General features: G+C 43.7%; 1 protein-coding gene across 1 annotated transcript; it reads right to left on the reverse strand.

The window, feature by feature from the left end:
• Positions 1 to 11,214: 11,214 nt before the first annotated feature.
• LOC130024198 (olfactory receptor 958-like) lies at positions 11,215 to 12,147 on the reverse strand. The gene has a single exon (XM_056114835.1). The coding sequence runs from the start codon at positions 12,145 to 12,147 to the stop codon at positions 11,215 to 11,217; it is 933 nt and encodes a 310-aa protein (XP_055970810.1).
• Between the last annotated feature and the right edge of the window lie 4,570 nt (positions 12,148 to 16,717).

Raw genomic sequence — 16,717 nt, forward strand, 5'->3', positions numbered from 1 at the left:
CAATGAGATAGTCAGACTTCTTCGTCAAGACCCTGATCAATCGGTTTGAGGCTCTTCGTGTTCCTAGAATGAGCAGACGCCATTGGGCCACACGACAGGGATGAATGGAGACGTTACTGGCGCCCACTCGAGCAAATCAATGAGTAACGGGATGTCAAGTGATCAAGTGATTAAATATGTGGTCTTCTGGAAGCTCAATAGACCCAGCAATACCATCTCCGGGAATATATACCAGGGACCTAAAAGTACACAGCAAAAATACCATCTGCACTTCTCTGCTCTTTGCAGTACTATTCACAGTAGCCAGAACATGGAAACATCCGAATGCCCGGGAACAAATGACTAGATAAAGAAACTGTGGTAAATCTACATAATGGAATATTACACAGCCATTAGGAAGAATGAAGTCATGAAATTTTCTTATAAATGGATGGACATGGAGAATATCATGCTGAGTGAAATGAGTCAGAAGGAGAAGAACAACTTAGAATGACTGCACTTATTTGTGGGATGTAAAAAACAGTGTGAGACCCAAGGACAATAGAAATGAGAGCTAGGAAAACTGGTCCGTGGTTAGAAGCTTGCCACAAAATGGGGTAAGGGGGAAAGGGCAGTTAGAACAGAGGAGAGACCATTATGACAATGACAGTTGGAAATGATAACTCTGGAAAAGAATTGAGTGTTGAAAGTGGTAAAGGGATATACATGATAAACTTACAGTGTCTGTATCACAAACCATAATGCCCAAAAGGGGAGAGAGAGAGAGAGAGAGAGAGAGAGAGAGAGAGAGAGAGAGAGAAAAGTGCCTGCCATAGAGGCAGACTGGGAGTGGGGGTTAGAAGGACAGAAGCTGGGGACATTGGTGGTGGGAAATGTACACTGGTGAAGGGATGGGTGTTGGAACAATGTATAATTGAAACCAATCATAAACAACTTTAAAACTGTATCTCACTGCAAATCAATAAAAAATAATAAAATTTGTGGCCTTAATTACATATTTTGCTCTCATTAATAAAATTAGGAGAATTCTATGACTGATTCATATAGAATAACACCATGGTAACAGGTGAGCCACTTTCAACACTCAACTCTTGTCCAGAGTTATCATATGGACAGGACTAACAGAGATTTACTTTTTAGACAAAAACTCCTAGAGGAGTGTGGTTTTCAGAACTCTTGCTCTGGGGAAGGGTGAGGAAGATCACACAAGTTATGCCCAGAAACAATGTCTGGGAGTGGTCCCTCTACTTCCGAAACCCATTCAGGTGGCTCTCATCACAAATAAGAAGTCGGAACTTCCCTCTTCTTTTCAGCCCAGGAAAATAAAACCGCACTGCCAACACCCTTTATTTGGTGCTCCCTTCTCTATCTGAGCTACCTTTTCCCCTATCATGTGTGGCTGGCCTCCAAGCCATGGAGCAAAATTCCTGGTACTAATCTCGGCCATTCTTGGGTGTTAGTCTCCTATTTTGCTACTTTTTGTTCCCCAGATGAATGCAATCGTTCTATGTCTATCCCTCTCTTTCTGACTCATTTCACTTAACATGATACTTTCCATGTAGTACCACTTGTATGTAAATTTCATGACTTCCTAACCACTACCTAGTACTCCATTGTGTAGATGTACCAAAGGGAAATGGGCACTGGTGGAGGGATGGGTATTTGATCATTGTATAATTGAAACCCAAGCACAAAATTTGTAAATCTACAAGTGTACCTCATGGTGTCTCAATAATAAAAAAATTTTTTTTAAAAAAACGCACTGTTCTGTTAGCCAGGCCATCAGGGGCTGCATAGATTTATACAGTGGAGTGGGTGCTTATCTTGCATGCGGTTGACTTGAGTTCAAATCCCTGCACCACACATGGTCCCCCTGGCCCACCAGGAATGATCGCTAACTGCAAAGAGACCATCGGTACTCAGGAGAGTCATGGGAAGAGGCTTTGGAGTGGACAAATGGTAAGGGAGTGAGGGAGGAAGGGGTTAGGTGAAAACAGGGCAGTAAGTGTTGGCAGGCAGGCTCAACCCGGAAGAAGAACGTGTTGCTGTTTTGGGGGGGATTTTTGAATTTTGGTTTTCTGGGCAGTGGGCTCCCAAGAAGTGGTCAGGACCCCACCTGGGAATACTCATCCTAGCTCTGCATACAGACAGTTCCATGCTTGGGACTTGTGCTGTGAGCACTAAGACCATGCCAGAGGTACTTGGGGACTGAGGAGGTAGCAGGGATCCAACTCGCGGCTTCAGGCAGTGAGGAAAGACTTGGACTTCTGAGAGCTCTCATTTCCTCCTCAGGAATAATAACAAGGAGATCATAATATGGTCTGCTTCCTGGAGTCTCACAATAATGCCACTCGTCCTTAGAAGGTGCCTAAGAATAGTAACTGGCATACAGCCAGGTGTGTCAATGATCATGTGGAATAAAATCACTTGATCACTTGACATCCCGTTACTCATCGATTTGCTTGAGTGGGCACCTGTAACGTTTCCATTCATCCCTGTCGAGTGCTAGTGTAGCCCAATGGCATCTGCTCGTTCTAGGAACATGAAGAGCCTCAAGCCAATCAGTCAGGGTCTTGATGAAGAAGTCTGACCATCTCGTAGGCGGGCGGCCATGCGGTCTTTTGACGTCCTGTGGAATCAAGTTAGTAATGGCTCTAATCCAGTGGTCATCTCCAAATCTCATTATGTGCCCAACCCATCTGATTTTCGATGCCTTGGCAAACGAGACAGCATCCCTGATTCTTGACTATCGATGGAGGTCGGAAATCCGGATTCTTTCTCTCATTTGAGTGGAACGTGATACTCCAAGCATAGCTCTTTCAATTCCTCTTTGGGAGACGCGAATAGCAGTCTCTCCTATTTTCGTAGGGCCAGGTCTCTGAGATGTTAATTCAGGAAGCACAGTGGAATAGAAGAGATGTGTCTGGAGCCGGAGGTTCTTCGTCCTCTTAGCTATTTCTTTGATGCTCTTGAAGGTGTTCCAAGCCGCTCTCTTCCTCCTGCACAACTCAGGTGCCAGGTCATTCATTATGTTAATGTCTTGACCTACATACACATAACTGTTGCATTCAGAGATGGTCATTCTGTTGAGAGCAAATGGAATGTCAGGAACGAGATTGTTTCTCATAAATATTGTCTTTGTGAGATTCAGCTGGAGTCCAACCTTTCCATACTCACAGTCGAAGTTGGCCAGCATTTGTGCCGCTTGGCTAATGTTTGGTGTTATTAAAATGATGTCATCAGTAAAGCGGAGGTGGTGTAGTTGCCGAGAGTCTATCTTCACTCCCATTCCTTCCCTTTCCAGTCGTCACATGATGTTTTTGAGAGTGGCACTAGAGTTTTGAAGAAATGATATCACCCTGCCGAACCCCTCTCTTGACATCAATGATCACTTCTTTGTCAAATGGTGAGATCCTGGTAGTGAAACTGTAATACAGCTCACGGAGGATACTGATGCCCTGAGTTTGAATGCCCTGGTTGGCTAGGGCTTCGATGACCTCTTCAGTCTCAACAGAATCAAAGGCCTTTTTTAAATCAATGAATGTTAGACAGAGCAACATCTTGAACTCCTGAGAAACCTCAATGAGCTTGGTTATCGTGTGGATATGGTCAATGGTGCTGAATCTTTTTCAGAACCCAGCTTGCTCGCATGGTTGTCCTTCATCTAGTGTTCTGCCAATCCTATTCAGGATGACTTGAGTGAACAGCTTGTAGATGACAGACAATAGGCAGATTGGGTGATAGTTGCCAATGCCGTGGATGTCTCCCTTCTTGTACAGTAGTACAGTTCTGCTGGTTTTCCACTGGGACAGAACCTTGCATTCAGACAGGTAGTGCATGAAGAGCCGAGCCAGTGTATAGATGAGTACTGACAGGAGGTTCTTCAAATGTTCAGGTCTGACCTTGTCTGGGCCAGGTGCTCTTTGTTTCTTTACCAACAAAATGGTGTGTCGGATTTTGGAAGGGAGAATGTTGGGAACAACATATCCATCCTGTGGAATTTGGTATGTGGGCAGGTGGAGGTGGCGATCAAAGAGATCCGAGTAGAAGTCATGGATAATCTTCTCCATTGCCTTTCTGGGAAATGTGATAGATCCATCAGGACATCGGAGGACAGTCATCTTGGTCCTGTAGTTGGCGAAGTATAGGCAGGTGTTGAGAATGCTTTTTCTGCCTTCTGTCACATCTACTAGCACTGCTGCTCTTCTCTCTTTGAGGTCTTCCTTTATCACTTCTCTGCACTGCTTTGTGAGCTCGAACTTTCGTTTGTGGTTGCCTGAGGCATGCGCCAAGCCATGTGGGCAAATAAGCTCAAGAGTTTTCAAAGACAGGCTTTTTTTGTGGCTATCTCTCTCTTGGCGTTCCTCGCACAATCATGGAGGTGCTGAACCAGTCAATTGTATTCCTCGTCAATGTTGTCAATGATGGCATCTTCCCATGTTGCAGCAATAGTGCCAAAGAGTTCCCAATTGGTGGTCGATCTGGGAGTTCTCATCTTCAACTTTGCAACCCTTTCTCCCCGCTCTGTGAAGTACAATTTTGCATGAAGGAGACGGTGGTCTGACCCCGTTCGGAATTTTTGGACAACAGCGACATCAGTCAGGCAAAACTATCGATTGAATATGATGTGGTCAATTTCGTTGTGGAACCATCCACCGGGAGACTCCCATGTCCAAAGTTTAGATTCGGCCTTCTGGAACTGTGAGTTACCATGGATGGTCTTGGTCGACATGATGAACTTAGATAGTCTGTCACTCTGTTCCATTCTAGGTGATGGGTCCCCATGTGGAGTTCTTCGGGTGATCTTCTCAGTCCTATCTTGGCATTAAAATCACCAACAGTGATCTTGTAGAAAGTGTGGTCTTCTTTATAGAGCTTCTCCAGCTCTATGTAGAACTTCTCAATTTCTCCTTCATCATAATTGGAGCGATAGCACAGCGGGTAGGGCGTTCGCCTTACAAGCGGCCAACATGGCCGACCCAAGTTCGATTCCTCCGCCCCTCTCGGAGAGCCCGGCAAGCTACCGAGAGTATTCGATATGCCAGACACAGTAACAACAAAGTCTCCAATGGAGACGTTACTGGGCCCGCTCGAGCAAATCGACGATCAACGGGAGGGCCTTTTACTTTTTTACATAATTGGATTTTGGTGCGTGGACAACAAAGATAGAAACTGGTGGCAGTGAGCCACATCTATTCAAATGCAATCGTCCGATTTAGGTTGTTAGGCATTCAAATGAATCAATGTTTGTGGCCAAGTTCATGTTGACAAGAACACCAACACCTCTGACGCCTCTTTTGTCGCATGTTCTGAGGAACAATTCTTCTCCAGTGTCGAAAACGGCATGATGTGATTGATGCCCTCTCGTATCAATCAATGATGTACTTGATCTTTCGCACTTGTACTATCAGGTCCTCGATGGATGCATCCTATGCCAGCGTACGTGCATTGAAAGTACAGACAGTCATTTTTGTCTTTCTTTGTTTTGGCAGTCTAGTTCGGCCTTGAGATTTTATCAGCCTCTCCTTCCTCATCCTTCTTAACACTGCCATATTGGTGGCTCTTTCAGGGTCAGGGGAATGAGACCCATTGTATTTGCTGGTTTTGGCCACGGATAGCTTGCCAGGCTCTGCCGTGTGGGCGGGATACTCTCGGTAGCTTGCCAGGCTCTCTGAGAGGGATAGAGGCTTTGGGGTGGCCTCTAATTGCCCTTGTAGGTGTTCCCATGGTTCAAACCATATTTGAACCGTATCAAATATGATGTGGCAATCCTGGAATATGGGTGTTAACTGTCTTATGATGTGTCTGGAAAGCATCCTGGAGCGTGGCGGTGGCTGGGTAGTGGAGGTAGTGGAGGTCGTGGAATAAAATATTCTACAAATAATAGTGGATCTCACAGAATCTAGTTCACCTCCCCCTAATGTGTCCCAAACTCCATTTAGTCACGTTTCTCTGCAAAATATTGGCTGAGATAAATCTATGAGACTGGAAATATAAGACCTCAGGAAAGTATGAAAATATGACCTCAGGTAAGTATAAAGTCATAATGACCAACAGTGACTTAAAAGCTTACACCCCACCAGCAGGTCCCCTTCAGGCCAATTTTACTCCCTTGTTTCTCAAGGTGTGAGCTACAGGAGTGCCAACACTGTTCAACATCTTAACCACAGAATCCAGCCATGGCTGGGCATGGGCTTCAGGCAGATGAGACCCCAGGGCCATAGAAGATCAGGGTAATAGATTTGTGTAAATATTTTCAAACTCAGGACATTCCCCTCAGTCTCCAAATTTCCCTGAGGCCAATTTACAATCTCTCCACCCTACTCTACAAAAAAAAAAAATTACTTCTCTTTGCAAACTTGTCTTTTCTAAAGCATCTCATGTAGCTGGAATGATACTGTGTGCACCTTTTTCTGAATCTGACTTTTCATTATGTAAAATGTTGAAGTTTATCCGTGAGGCAGCACGATCACGATCATGATCATGATCATCCTGTTGTTCGTCGATTGCCTCGAGCAGGCACCAGTAATGTCTCCTTCGTCCTAGCCCTGAGAATCTAAAAAGTGCCACATTCAAGGCTCTTTCAGGGTTAGGAGAATGAGACCCATCATTGTTACTGGTATTTGGCATATTGGGTACGCCACAGGGAGTTTGCCAGACTCTGCCGTGTGGGCAGGTTACATTCGGTAGCCTGCCAGGTTGTCCAAAGCAAGAATGAGATAATAAGATGTCTGGGAGCTGGGTTTTATAGCCTCTGGGTCTTGGCCGTTGATGGGATTACACGGTGCTGGGGGGCAGTTGGTGGGTGTGACCCCCGCCTACTGGAAGATGGAGGATCTGGGTGGAGGATGCTCAGCCCCATCCGAGCAGGCTTGAAGATCTCTGCAAGATCATGCTGCAGCACATGAAAAGTAAATTGTCCTTTTCTTTTGGGGGGTCCAGGAGATACTCGCACAGGGGTGGAGCATGTGCCTTGCATGCATGAGGTTCTGGGTTTGAACCATGGCACCACCTGACCCCTAGGCCTCTGAAACTGCCTGGAGATCAAAAGGATGGGGGAGGGTATTTCCATTGCTGAATAATAGTGTCTGAATACCCCACATTTTTGTGTAGATTTTAACCAGGTGATAGAATCTGGTTAAATTCTTATTATTAAATTCTTCCAGTTTTTAATAATATGAATGAAACTCCTAACAACAATCATCTTGGTATGTATTCACTCCCTTTTTTTCTATCACCAAAGACTGCACATTCTACTCCGAGACTTTGAAACAATTATGATAAGCGACTTCTGAAAACTGAGATGAGCCTCATAGCATCAAACTCATGACAGAAGGGCTTCTGTTGTCACCCAGTCCCACCACACACAGATCCGTCCCTGCCAGCAACTGCATCAAAGGGCCATATCGTCTCCATTCATTGGGTTGTCCTTTGTCAATACTGGGCTCAAAGGGTGATCAGCCAATATCTTGCAGAGATACATGATCTCAAGATGCCCTGGAGCCCCATGAATGTTTGGAAACCAGAAAACATTTGAGATGGTAGCAGTCGCCCCTCAGACCTCAGGGGCCCACACTCCTCTCCTCGCCTGCTCATCACTGTCCTTCTCACCCAGCTTGCTAGTTCTTAGGCCCATTTCCTACCGTGCATCTAGAATTTGGTGCGGACGTCTCAGCAGCACTGAAACAGGGCTCCCACGTCAGGAGAGAAGGGTAGGGAAGGTCTAACCAACACCCTCAATCCCTGAGACAGGAAAAACGGAAGTGCTCCCTTGGGAGAAGGTCAAGAACCAGATCTGACTCTTCCTGGGGCATCTAAACTCTGCTTCCCAGCCCTCCACACACACACACACACACACGCACACACACACACAAAAATAGTTATGTATCTAAACCACAGTTTGATCTAATTTAGAGCAACCTGATTTGATTCTTAGTCTATAAAACTATTTCTATTTTTAATTTTATTTTTACTAAGGCACCATGATTTACAAAGTTGTTTGTAATAGATCTGCTTCAGGCAGACAAGGCTCCAACACCAATCCCACCCCCAGTATGGCCTTCCCTCCACCAATGTCCCCAGGTGCCCTCCTACCCCGCCGCCTGCCCCCTTGGCAGACACACAACAAATGTATCTCCTATTGCTTGCTCCAACAAAGCTTAAAAGGCATGGCTAATGGAATTAAGAGAAAATCAATCAATAAAAGTCGATTTGTGATGACTGCTGGGAGCTGGGCAGCTTGCCCAGCTCTTGAGAGAAGCTCTTTTGATGTTTCTTGCAAAACAAGCAAGTGTGCAAACTCAGTGAGCACAACAGCAGCAAAGGGAAGGATAAGGAACAAGCAAGAGAAAAGAAGGTGTGGGAAGAAAGCTGAGCTCCAGGGTTATCTTTACCATGCTGAATAATCCTGGGAGCTCCCATAAGGAACTAAAACAGGCATGGGCCAATGGTGAGACTGTCAAAATACAGAAATCCCAGAAGGGATCACACTGAGTGAAGCTGGACAGAAGGAGAGGGATGGACACAGAATGATTTCTCATATGAGGGCTATAAAGAAAATAGTAAGGGAATAACAAATGAGAATGACACTGCAGAACTGAGAGGGGCTTGGGGGGGAGACACGCTAGTGAGGGTGTGGCATGCTATTGGAACATTATATGCATAAAAAATAAAATTAAATATAGATAGATAGATAGATAGATAGATAGATAGATAGAGATATATAGCAACATTTTGGCAACTCCCTCAAAAGGTGGGGCCTAATCATTCCCATTGAGAATGGGCTGCTCATGGAGACAAGGGAGGGGAGAGAAGAGAGAGAGAGAGAGAGAGAGAGAGAGAGAGAGAGAGAAAGGAGAGAGGAAAGAGAGAAGGAGAGGGAGAGGGGAGAGAAGGAGAGGGAGAGAGAAAGGAGAGGGAGAGTAAGAAGGAGAGGGACAGAGAGAAGGAGAGGGAGAGAGGAGAGAGAGATGGAGAGGGAGAGAGAAAGAGAGGGAGGAAGAGAAGGAAGGATGGAGAGAGACCTTGTCATAGCCATGGGAAAGCGTGCCCCCCCAACCCCGACCATGCCTTCAGTCGACAGCAGCCCTTAGCAACAGCAGAACCTCGGTCTCAGGAGAGAACTCCCAGCTGAGCTGGTCCGGGATCCCGATCCTCAGAATCCACCAATGGGAATACGTGAGTTTGTATTTACCTGCTTGGCCCCAGGGTAACGAGTGCTACTACTGCAGTTAATGCACAGGCCCTGTGAACAGGGTCAAAGACTCCAGAACTTTGGAGTAAGGGAAAGAAGGTGGCCCTGGAATCGTGGACAGAGCTCTCAGAGGCTGCTTTGGAATCTCAGACTGTATATAAGTGCTACACAGGTAGATGCGATTCCTCCAAATACTTGTAGGATGGCTAATTTAGGAAACTCTATTTTCCCATCAAACGCCACTTAGATATGTGGACTGAAGGTCATCAGTCTATCAGCATCCCAAGTTATGTCCAATGTGACCCCTATACCCCTACTCTGTGGTCACTTAATTTCCTCGTCCCTCAGTATTGTCACATAGGATTGAGGAGAGTAAGTGTTCCTATCTAAGGGATAAGGTATTTTTGTGGTATTGCTTGTAAAATAAAGCAATAACTGATATATAGAAAGCAAACTGTATGGGTAGATATTATTATACAGAATTTATCATTATTCAGATCTCATAAAAGAGTAAGTTTAGCTCTAGAGTTGGCGGAGCGATAGCACAGAGGGTAGGGTATTTGCCTTGCACGTGGCCAACCCGGGTTCAATTCCTCTGTCCCTCTCAGAGAGCCCAGCAAGCTACCGAGAATATCCCGCCCGCATGGCAGAGCCTGGCAAGCTATCTGTGACATATTCAATATGCCAAAAACAGTAACAACAAGCCTCACAATGGAGACGTTACCGGTGCCTGCTTGAGCAAATCGAACAACAGGATGACAGTGCTCCAGTGCAGTGCAGCTCTAGAGTCAGACATCCTTATTCTGTTTCTAACCTTCATCTATATTAGAAGGACATACAGTATTTAGGATCAAAGTATCAAACTCTCAGGAGTTTGTGCATTCATTCAATAGATACAAATAAAGTGCTGCTGACATACTGTACATATAGCAGGATATTTTAGCTCTAATTCTAGGTGTTTGAGAGAATGACTCCAAACAAGCAACTGGCTTGAAATTCATTTAATTAATGTTAAAATTTAAAGGTTGAAAGATTTATAACATAATAAATGTTGTTACTGGTTCAATTTCAGTTAATGATAGACATTTAATTTTTGAGAATAGACCATTCCTACACTGAATAGAAAGCCCTGACTCAAAAACCTTTACCCCTGAAAATTTACAGGAACTGACTCCCATTCTATAAGAATAACCAAATTCTCACTTGAGATAAAATATATGAAGTCTAACACCAAGCTTCTCTGGTGGCCAAAGGTATAGGTCTCCAGGTGGAATTGTTTATAATGGGTCAATAGAATTAAAACCACAAAACTCTATAGCCTAAATTTAAAATTAAATTCAAAAATGAGAACCTACTCCTAAATCCCACACCTTAAATAGCAACCATAAAGCTTTAGCTTTATTGAATGACTGAAGAAAAACTATAAGAGAATGCATATAAGAGTAAAGCATGCATTTTGAAAAGATACAAAGGGTTGGAGCGATAGCAGGGCTGGAGCGATAGCACAGCGGGTAGGGTGTTCGCCTTACAAGCGGCCAACATGGCCGACCTGAGTTGGATTCCTCTGCCCCTCTCGGAGAGCCCGGCAAGATACCGAGAGTATTCGATATGCCAGACACAGTAACAACAAAGTCTCCAATGGAGACGTTACTGGGCCCGCTCGAGCAAATTGACCATCAACGGGAAGGCCTTTACCTTTACCTTTACCTTACAAAGGAGGAAAGGAGGGAGGAAGAAAGGAAGGATAGAAAATGACTTCTAGAAACCTGCCTTTATGATAATTGATCAACAGTTACAACAAGTACAGAATATGCGAAGCGTAAAAGAATACATTATTTTGGCAAACTAGCAAGGGGAAATCCTAGATACTTCCTTGACTTATCCATCGATTATCTAGCATGAGATTATTAGGACTCCCAAGAAATGACTGACAGTAACTTTGCCTGGCTCACTTTCATTGAAACCATCAATGAATAAAAAGAGTAATAAACCTGAAGCACTCTCCCCAGATTCCCCACGCCTTAAACCCCAGAAATGTGGACCACTTGGGTTAACACCTTCCGCAGAGCCAACTTCACATCTTTGTTCCTCAAGGTATAAATCAAAGGATTGAGGGAAGGAGTGACTATATTGTTCAACACCTGAATCACAGAATCCAACCATGGGCTGGAGGTGGGTCTGAGATAGATAAGCATCACAGGCCCGTAGAACAGGAGGATTGAAATCAGGTGAGCGCTGCAGGTGGAGAAGGCGCGGCGCCGGCCCTCGGCGGAGCTGATTTTCAGAATGGAAAAGACAATGCGAGCGTAGGAAGTAAGGATCAGGAAAAAACACGATAGAGTCACGACATCCACTTGGGTGAAACTCACTGTCTGAGCCAGCGTGGTGTCCGCCCGGGCCAGCGGCAACACCACCGGGATGTCGCAGAAGAAGTTGTGCACCTCGCCGATGCCACAGTAAGGCAGAGTGAAGACCAGAGCGCTGAGCACGCTTCCGTGCAGACACCCCCCAAGCCACGTGCTCACGGTCAGAGCGGCGCACACCCTGGGGCTCATGATGACCGTGTAGCGCAAGGGGTGGCAGATGGCCGCAAAGCGGTCGTAGGCCATCACGGTGTACAGGAAGCACTCGGTGCACCCCAAGAAATGGTAGAAGAAGAGCTGGGAGGCACAGCCCTGCAAAGAGACCCTCCGGCTTTGTCCCAGGAGGTACAGCATCATTTTGGGGGAACTCACTGAAGGGAAGAAGATGTCAAAGACGGAGAGGTTCGCCAGGAAGAAGTACATGGGGGTGTGGAGCTGGGAAGAAGCCAGGACAGTGAGGAAGATAAGCAGGTTCCCCAGCAAGGTAAAGAGGTAGAACGCAAAGAACAGGACAAAGAGCATGACCTCCAGCCCCTCGCTGTTAGGGATGCCCATCAGGATGAACTCTGGCACGGAAGTGCAGTTCTGCATCAGACAGCCCTAGAAAAGCAAGGCAAGAGGCAGGATGTCAGGCCTTGGACAAGTGAGAACGTCTCTTCCTAGTACACCCCACTACCTTATGCCCCAGTATAGCAGAGTTATGTCTCCTGAAGTCAGATGCTTCAACCTAAAGGTCAGCACTAACAGGAAGCAGGAATAACTTTAGCCCCGTTATCATTAGGTCACAGAAATGCTTCTCCTCAGTGCCAGGTACCTCACAGTAGAATTGAACCTTAGCAGCAGTTTTCAGTAGCTTCTCCCAAGCTGGTTTATCATCACCTAAAAGTGGCGTATTTCAGAATCACTTTCTCTGTGGAAAATGTGTCATGGGTGATACTCATCGGAATATCACACGAATTCTAATTAGTTAATAAGTAGGACAACTATCCAAACACATACGTATCCCAAAACATGTAAGACATGCACTTTAACAGAAAAGACATGCAATTACTGACTTATTTTCACTTTCCACAAAACCTTTTCATTCTTCAGCATATAAGTTAAAAAAGAACACTATACTGGTATTGAAAAAATAGTGCAAAAGTAATAGTAGCTTGAATGCCCTGCCACAGAGACAGGGTGGGTTGGGGAGGGTAGAGGGTGAGAGGGATACTGGGATCCGCGGTGGTGGGAAATGGTCACTGGTGGAGGGATGGGTATTCAAAATAAATAAATTATTTTAAAAAATAGATAAAATAAATAAAAAATAAAAAACAAAAAAGTAATAGTAGTTACTACTGCACCCCATTAAATCTTTCCTCAGCTAAATCTTGTTGATAACACAAATCTCACAAATGTGCATTTTAACAACCTGAACATTATTTTATTTATAATAGCATCAATCATGTATACATATAAAAGAAAACACTATAATGTATCTTCAGATTAACCTATTTCTCCTTTTGCTAGAATTCCATTTTGTTCACTCCTATATGACTTCCCCAGCCAAAGTGGAATTCCCTCCGGTTATGAATATTTGTTCATAGGAAATAATTCTACAAACCCATCCATTTTATAGATTGACAATCTGTGACTATTTCTTATTTTTTAAAAGTACTTCTTTCTAGGACAAAGACTTGTGGCAAAGAGAAAACTCTAACACACTGAAGATGAGAGGAAAATATGTAATGAGTGTCAGAAATAACTGATAAGCTAAACTTTGAAAACTTTTTTGTGAAAGACATTATCAAGAGGTTAAGATCCACCACAATCCTACAGGAGAAAATATTTTTTCTTTTTTTTTAAATTTTTTTAATCACTGTGAGATACGGTTACAGACTTACAAACTTTTGTGATTACATTTCAGTCATACAATGATCGAGTACCCATCCCTCCACTGGTGTCCATTCTCCACCACAAATGTTCCCAGTATCCCTCCCACCACCCCACCCCACCCCACCCCGCCTCTATGGTGGGCACATTCCCTTTTACTTTCTCTCTCTCCTATTGGGTATTATGGTTTTCAATACAGTTACTAAGTGGCCGTCATGTTTGGTCTATAGTCTACTTTCAGCACACATCTCCCATCCCAAGGGAGCCCTCAAGCATCATTTACTTAGTGGTTCTTTCTCTATCCCAGCTGCCTTTCCCCCCAGCATGTGAGGTCCACTTCCAAACCATGAAGCAATCTTCTTGGCCCTTATCTCTATTATCCTTGGATGTTAGTCTCCTATTCTGTTATTTTATATTCCACAAATGAGTGCAGTCATTCTATGTCTGTCTCTCTCTCTCTCTCTGACTCATTTCACTTAGCATGATACTCTGTGTTGATCCACTTATATGCAAATTTCATGATTTCATCTTTTCTAACAGCTGCATGGTATTTCATTGTACAAAGCGGTAATAATTGAAACAGCATGGTATTGGAACAAAGACAGATCCACAGGCCAATGGAATAGGATTGAATATCCTTACACACCCTCAAATATATGATCATCTAATCTTTGATAAGGGAGCAAAAAATAAAGTGGAGCAAGGAAAGTCTTTTTAAAAAATGTTGCTGGCAAAACTGGACAGCTATATGCCAAAAAAAAAAAACTGGGCTCAGACCTCTACCTAACACCATGCACAAAAGTCAGATCAAAATGGATTAAAGACCTCAACATCAGACCAGAATCCATGAGGGACATTGAAGTAAAGGTCGTCGATACCCTCTACGACATTGAAGCTAAAGGTATCTTCAAGGACAAAACGCCACTGAGGCTGAAGCGATCGCGTGGCAGGTAGGGCGTTTGCCTTGCACGCGGCCAACCCAGGTTTGATTCTCAGCATCCCATATGGTCCTGAGCACCGCCAGGAGTGATTCCTGAGTGCATGAGCCAGGAGTAACCCCTGTGCATCGCTGGGTGTGACCCAAAAAAAGACAAAAATGCTACTGACCAAGCAAGTGGAAACAGACAAGCAAATGGGATTATTTTAAACTAAGAAACTTCTGCACCTGAAAAGAAACAGTATCCAGAATACAAAGACAGTCTACAGAATGGGAAAGGATATTCACCCAATACCCTCCTGATAAGGGGTAAGGATATACAAGGCACTGATTAAACCCTACAAGAAGAAAACATCCAATTCCATCAGAAAATGGGACAATGAAGTGAATAGAAACTTTCTCAAAGAAGAAATCCAAATGGCCAAAAGGCACATGAAAAAAAATGCTCTTATCACTAATCACCAGGGAGATGCAGATCAAAACAACAGTGAGATATCATCTCAGACCACAGAGACTGGCACACATCCAAAAGAACAAAAGCAACCAGTTTTGGCATGTTTATGGAAAGAAGGGGACTAGTGGGAATGCCGACTGGTCAGCCTTTCTGGACATTATTCAAAAACTAGAAACTGAGCTCCCATTTAACCCAGCAATACCACGTCTGGGAATATATCCTGGAGATGCAAAAAGAAATACAGTAGAAATGACATCTGCACTTGTATGTTTGTTGGGAGAAAATATTTCTAAATACCACATCTTATAAGAGCCGTTATCCAAAATATACAAAGGCTGTTTTATTATCAAGTGTTGAGTACCTCATTAAAAACAACCTCATTAAAAATTATATCAATGACCTTAAAAGTCACAAAAGTACACAGATGGCAAACAAGCATAGGGAAAGTTGCTCCATGTCCCCAAGCAAAACAAATGTAAAATATCTCCAAGACCTTTCCCGAGTTCCTTTCTCTGAGCTAACCTCAATCACTGAACTTAGCTAGGCATGCCCAAGTTCCACGCGACTCCTTATTCAGTTAAGATGGGGAAATGACAAGAAAATTGGGGAGTAGTAAGAGGATAGAGAGAAAGGAAGGGAAAAGAGCAGAAGAAACAGAGTTCATTAGAAGCAGCTGGGTTTCCAAATGCATACCAGCTAATGGAAAACACAGGCTCAAAGAGGTTTCTAAGGTCTCCAGGCAAGAAGAATGTGATCCTACAGCCAAAAATCCACTTTGCATAAAATATTGTGGCATAAAGCTAGGATTCTGCACTTCCTGCTCTCGAATCTAAGGCACATAGATTACCCTATTCAGTCCTGGACTCAAAATTCCGAATTTATAACTGTTTTCAAACTGCAGGGTTTCCTTTGAGATGATGGTCCCAAAGCTCAATCCCCACATTAATGAAGCATAAATGAGCAAAGGGAGCAATTAAAGTCTTCCTCTCTTTTCTCATACCCCTTCGCATTACATGTTCTAGTATGCCATGATATAGCGTGAATACTTTGTAAAATGTCATTTCTTTCATGTTTTAACTCTGTATTTTTTCCATATTATTCCTGAGCCATCACAAACCATCATTTTAATGGTAGCATTTATTCCACTGAGTAAACATACATGTACTTTCCAATCCTCTTGGTTTTTCTAGGTGTCATTTTTTATAACATTTTTCTTCTATTTTCCCCAAATAAACAACTGCTGACAGAAAAAAAATAAGGCATTATAACCCTCTTAATCCTACAGTTACCCACATTTGAGTGAGACTTTATAAAAGATAAGCTCACTTAAAATACCAGAGTGATTATGAGTATTGAATTATATTTTTAAATATGAAAGTTTTGAGGATTGTAGTCAATTATCTGTTATGTCAGAACTTATGAACTGGTCATTTGAACAGTATTGTGTGCTGATATTTATAAGTCTTACTCTATGCTGTGTCCCTTTACTGCTGCTGCTGCCCTGATTGTGTGTGTGTTTGTGTGTGTGTGTGTGTGTGTGTGTGTGTGTGTGTGTGTGTGTGTCGGGGTGAGGTGATGCTGCCCTGAGTTTAAGCTGCCCTGACAGTGGGAGGTGCTTACACCGCCTAACAGCACCTTTACTCATCATCGACTTCAGCCAGCTTTCCCAACTCTCACTTGTTATAGGGTGGGGATGCCCCATTTGTTGCATGCTGGGGCTAATGGCTTTTCTGACTTGGAAGAACAATGATGATATAATGAAGTAACGTGTTAACAATAAAATTCAACACACTTTGCTTGTAAATTAGAAAAAATGAGGAGTAGCGCAACTTAGAAAATTCCTAATGCATACTAACCACATAGTCCAGGCTTGTAAGCAACCATGTGTAATGGTAGAA

This window comes from Sorex fumeus, unplaced genomic scaffold (genome assembly GCF_029834395.1).
Source record: "Sorex fumeus unplaced genomic scaffold, SorFum_2.1 ptg000028l, whole genome shotgun sequence".
Classification (NCBI taxonomy): Eukaryota; Metazoa; Chordata; class Mammalia; order Eulipotyphla; family Soricidae; genus Sorex; species Sorex fumeus.

What these genes read in the sequence shown, in the direction of transcription:
- LOC130024198 (XM_056114835.1), bottom strand. Translation starts at nt 12,147, where the DNA reads ATGCAGAACTGCACTTCCGTGCCAGAGTTCATCCTGATGGGCATCCCT.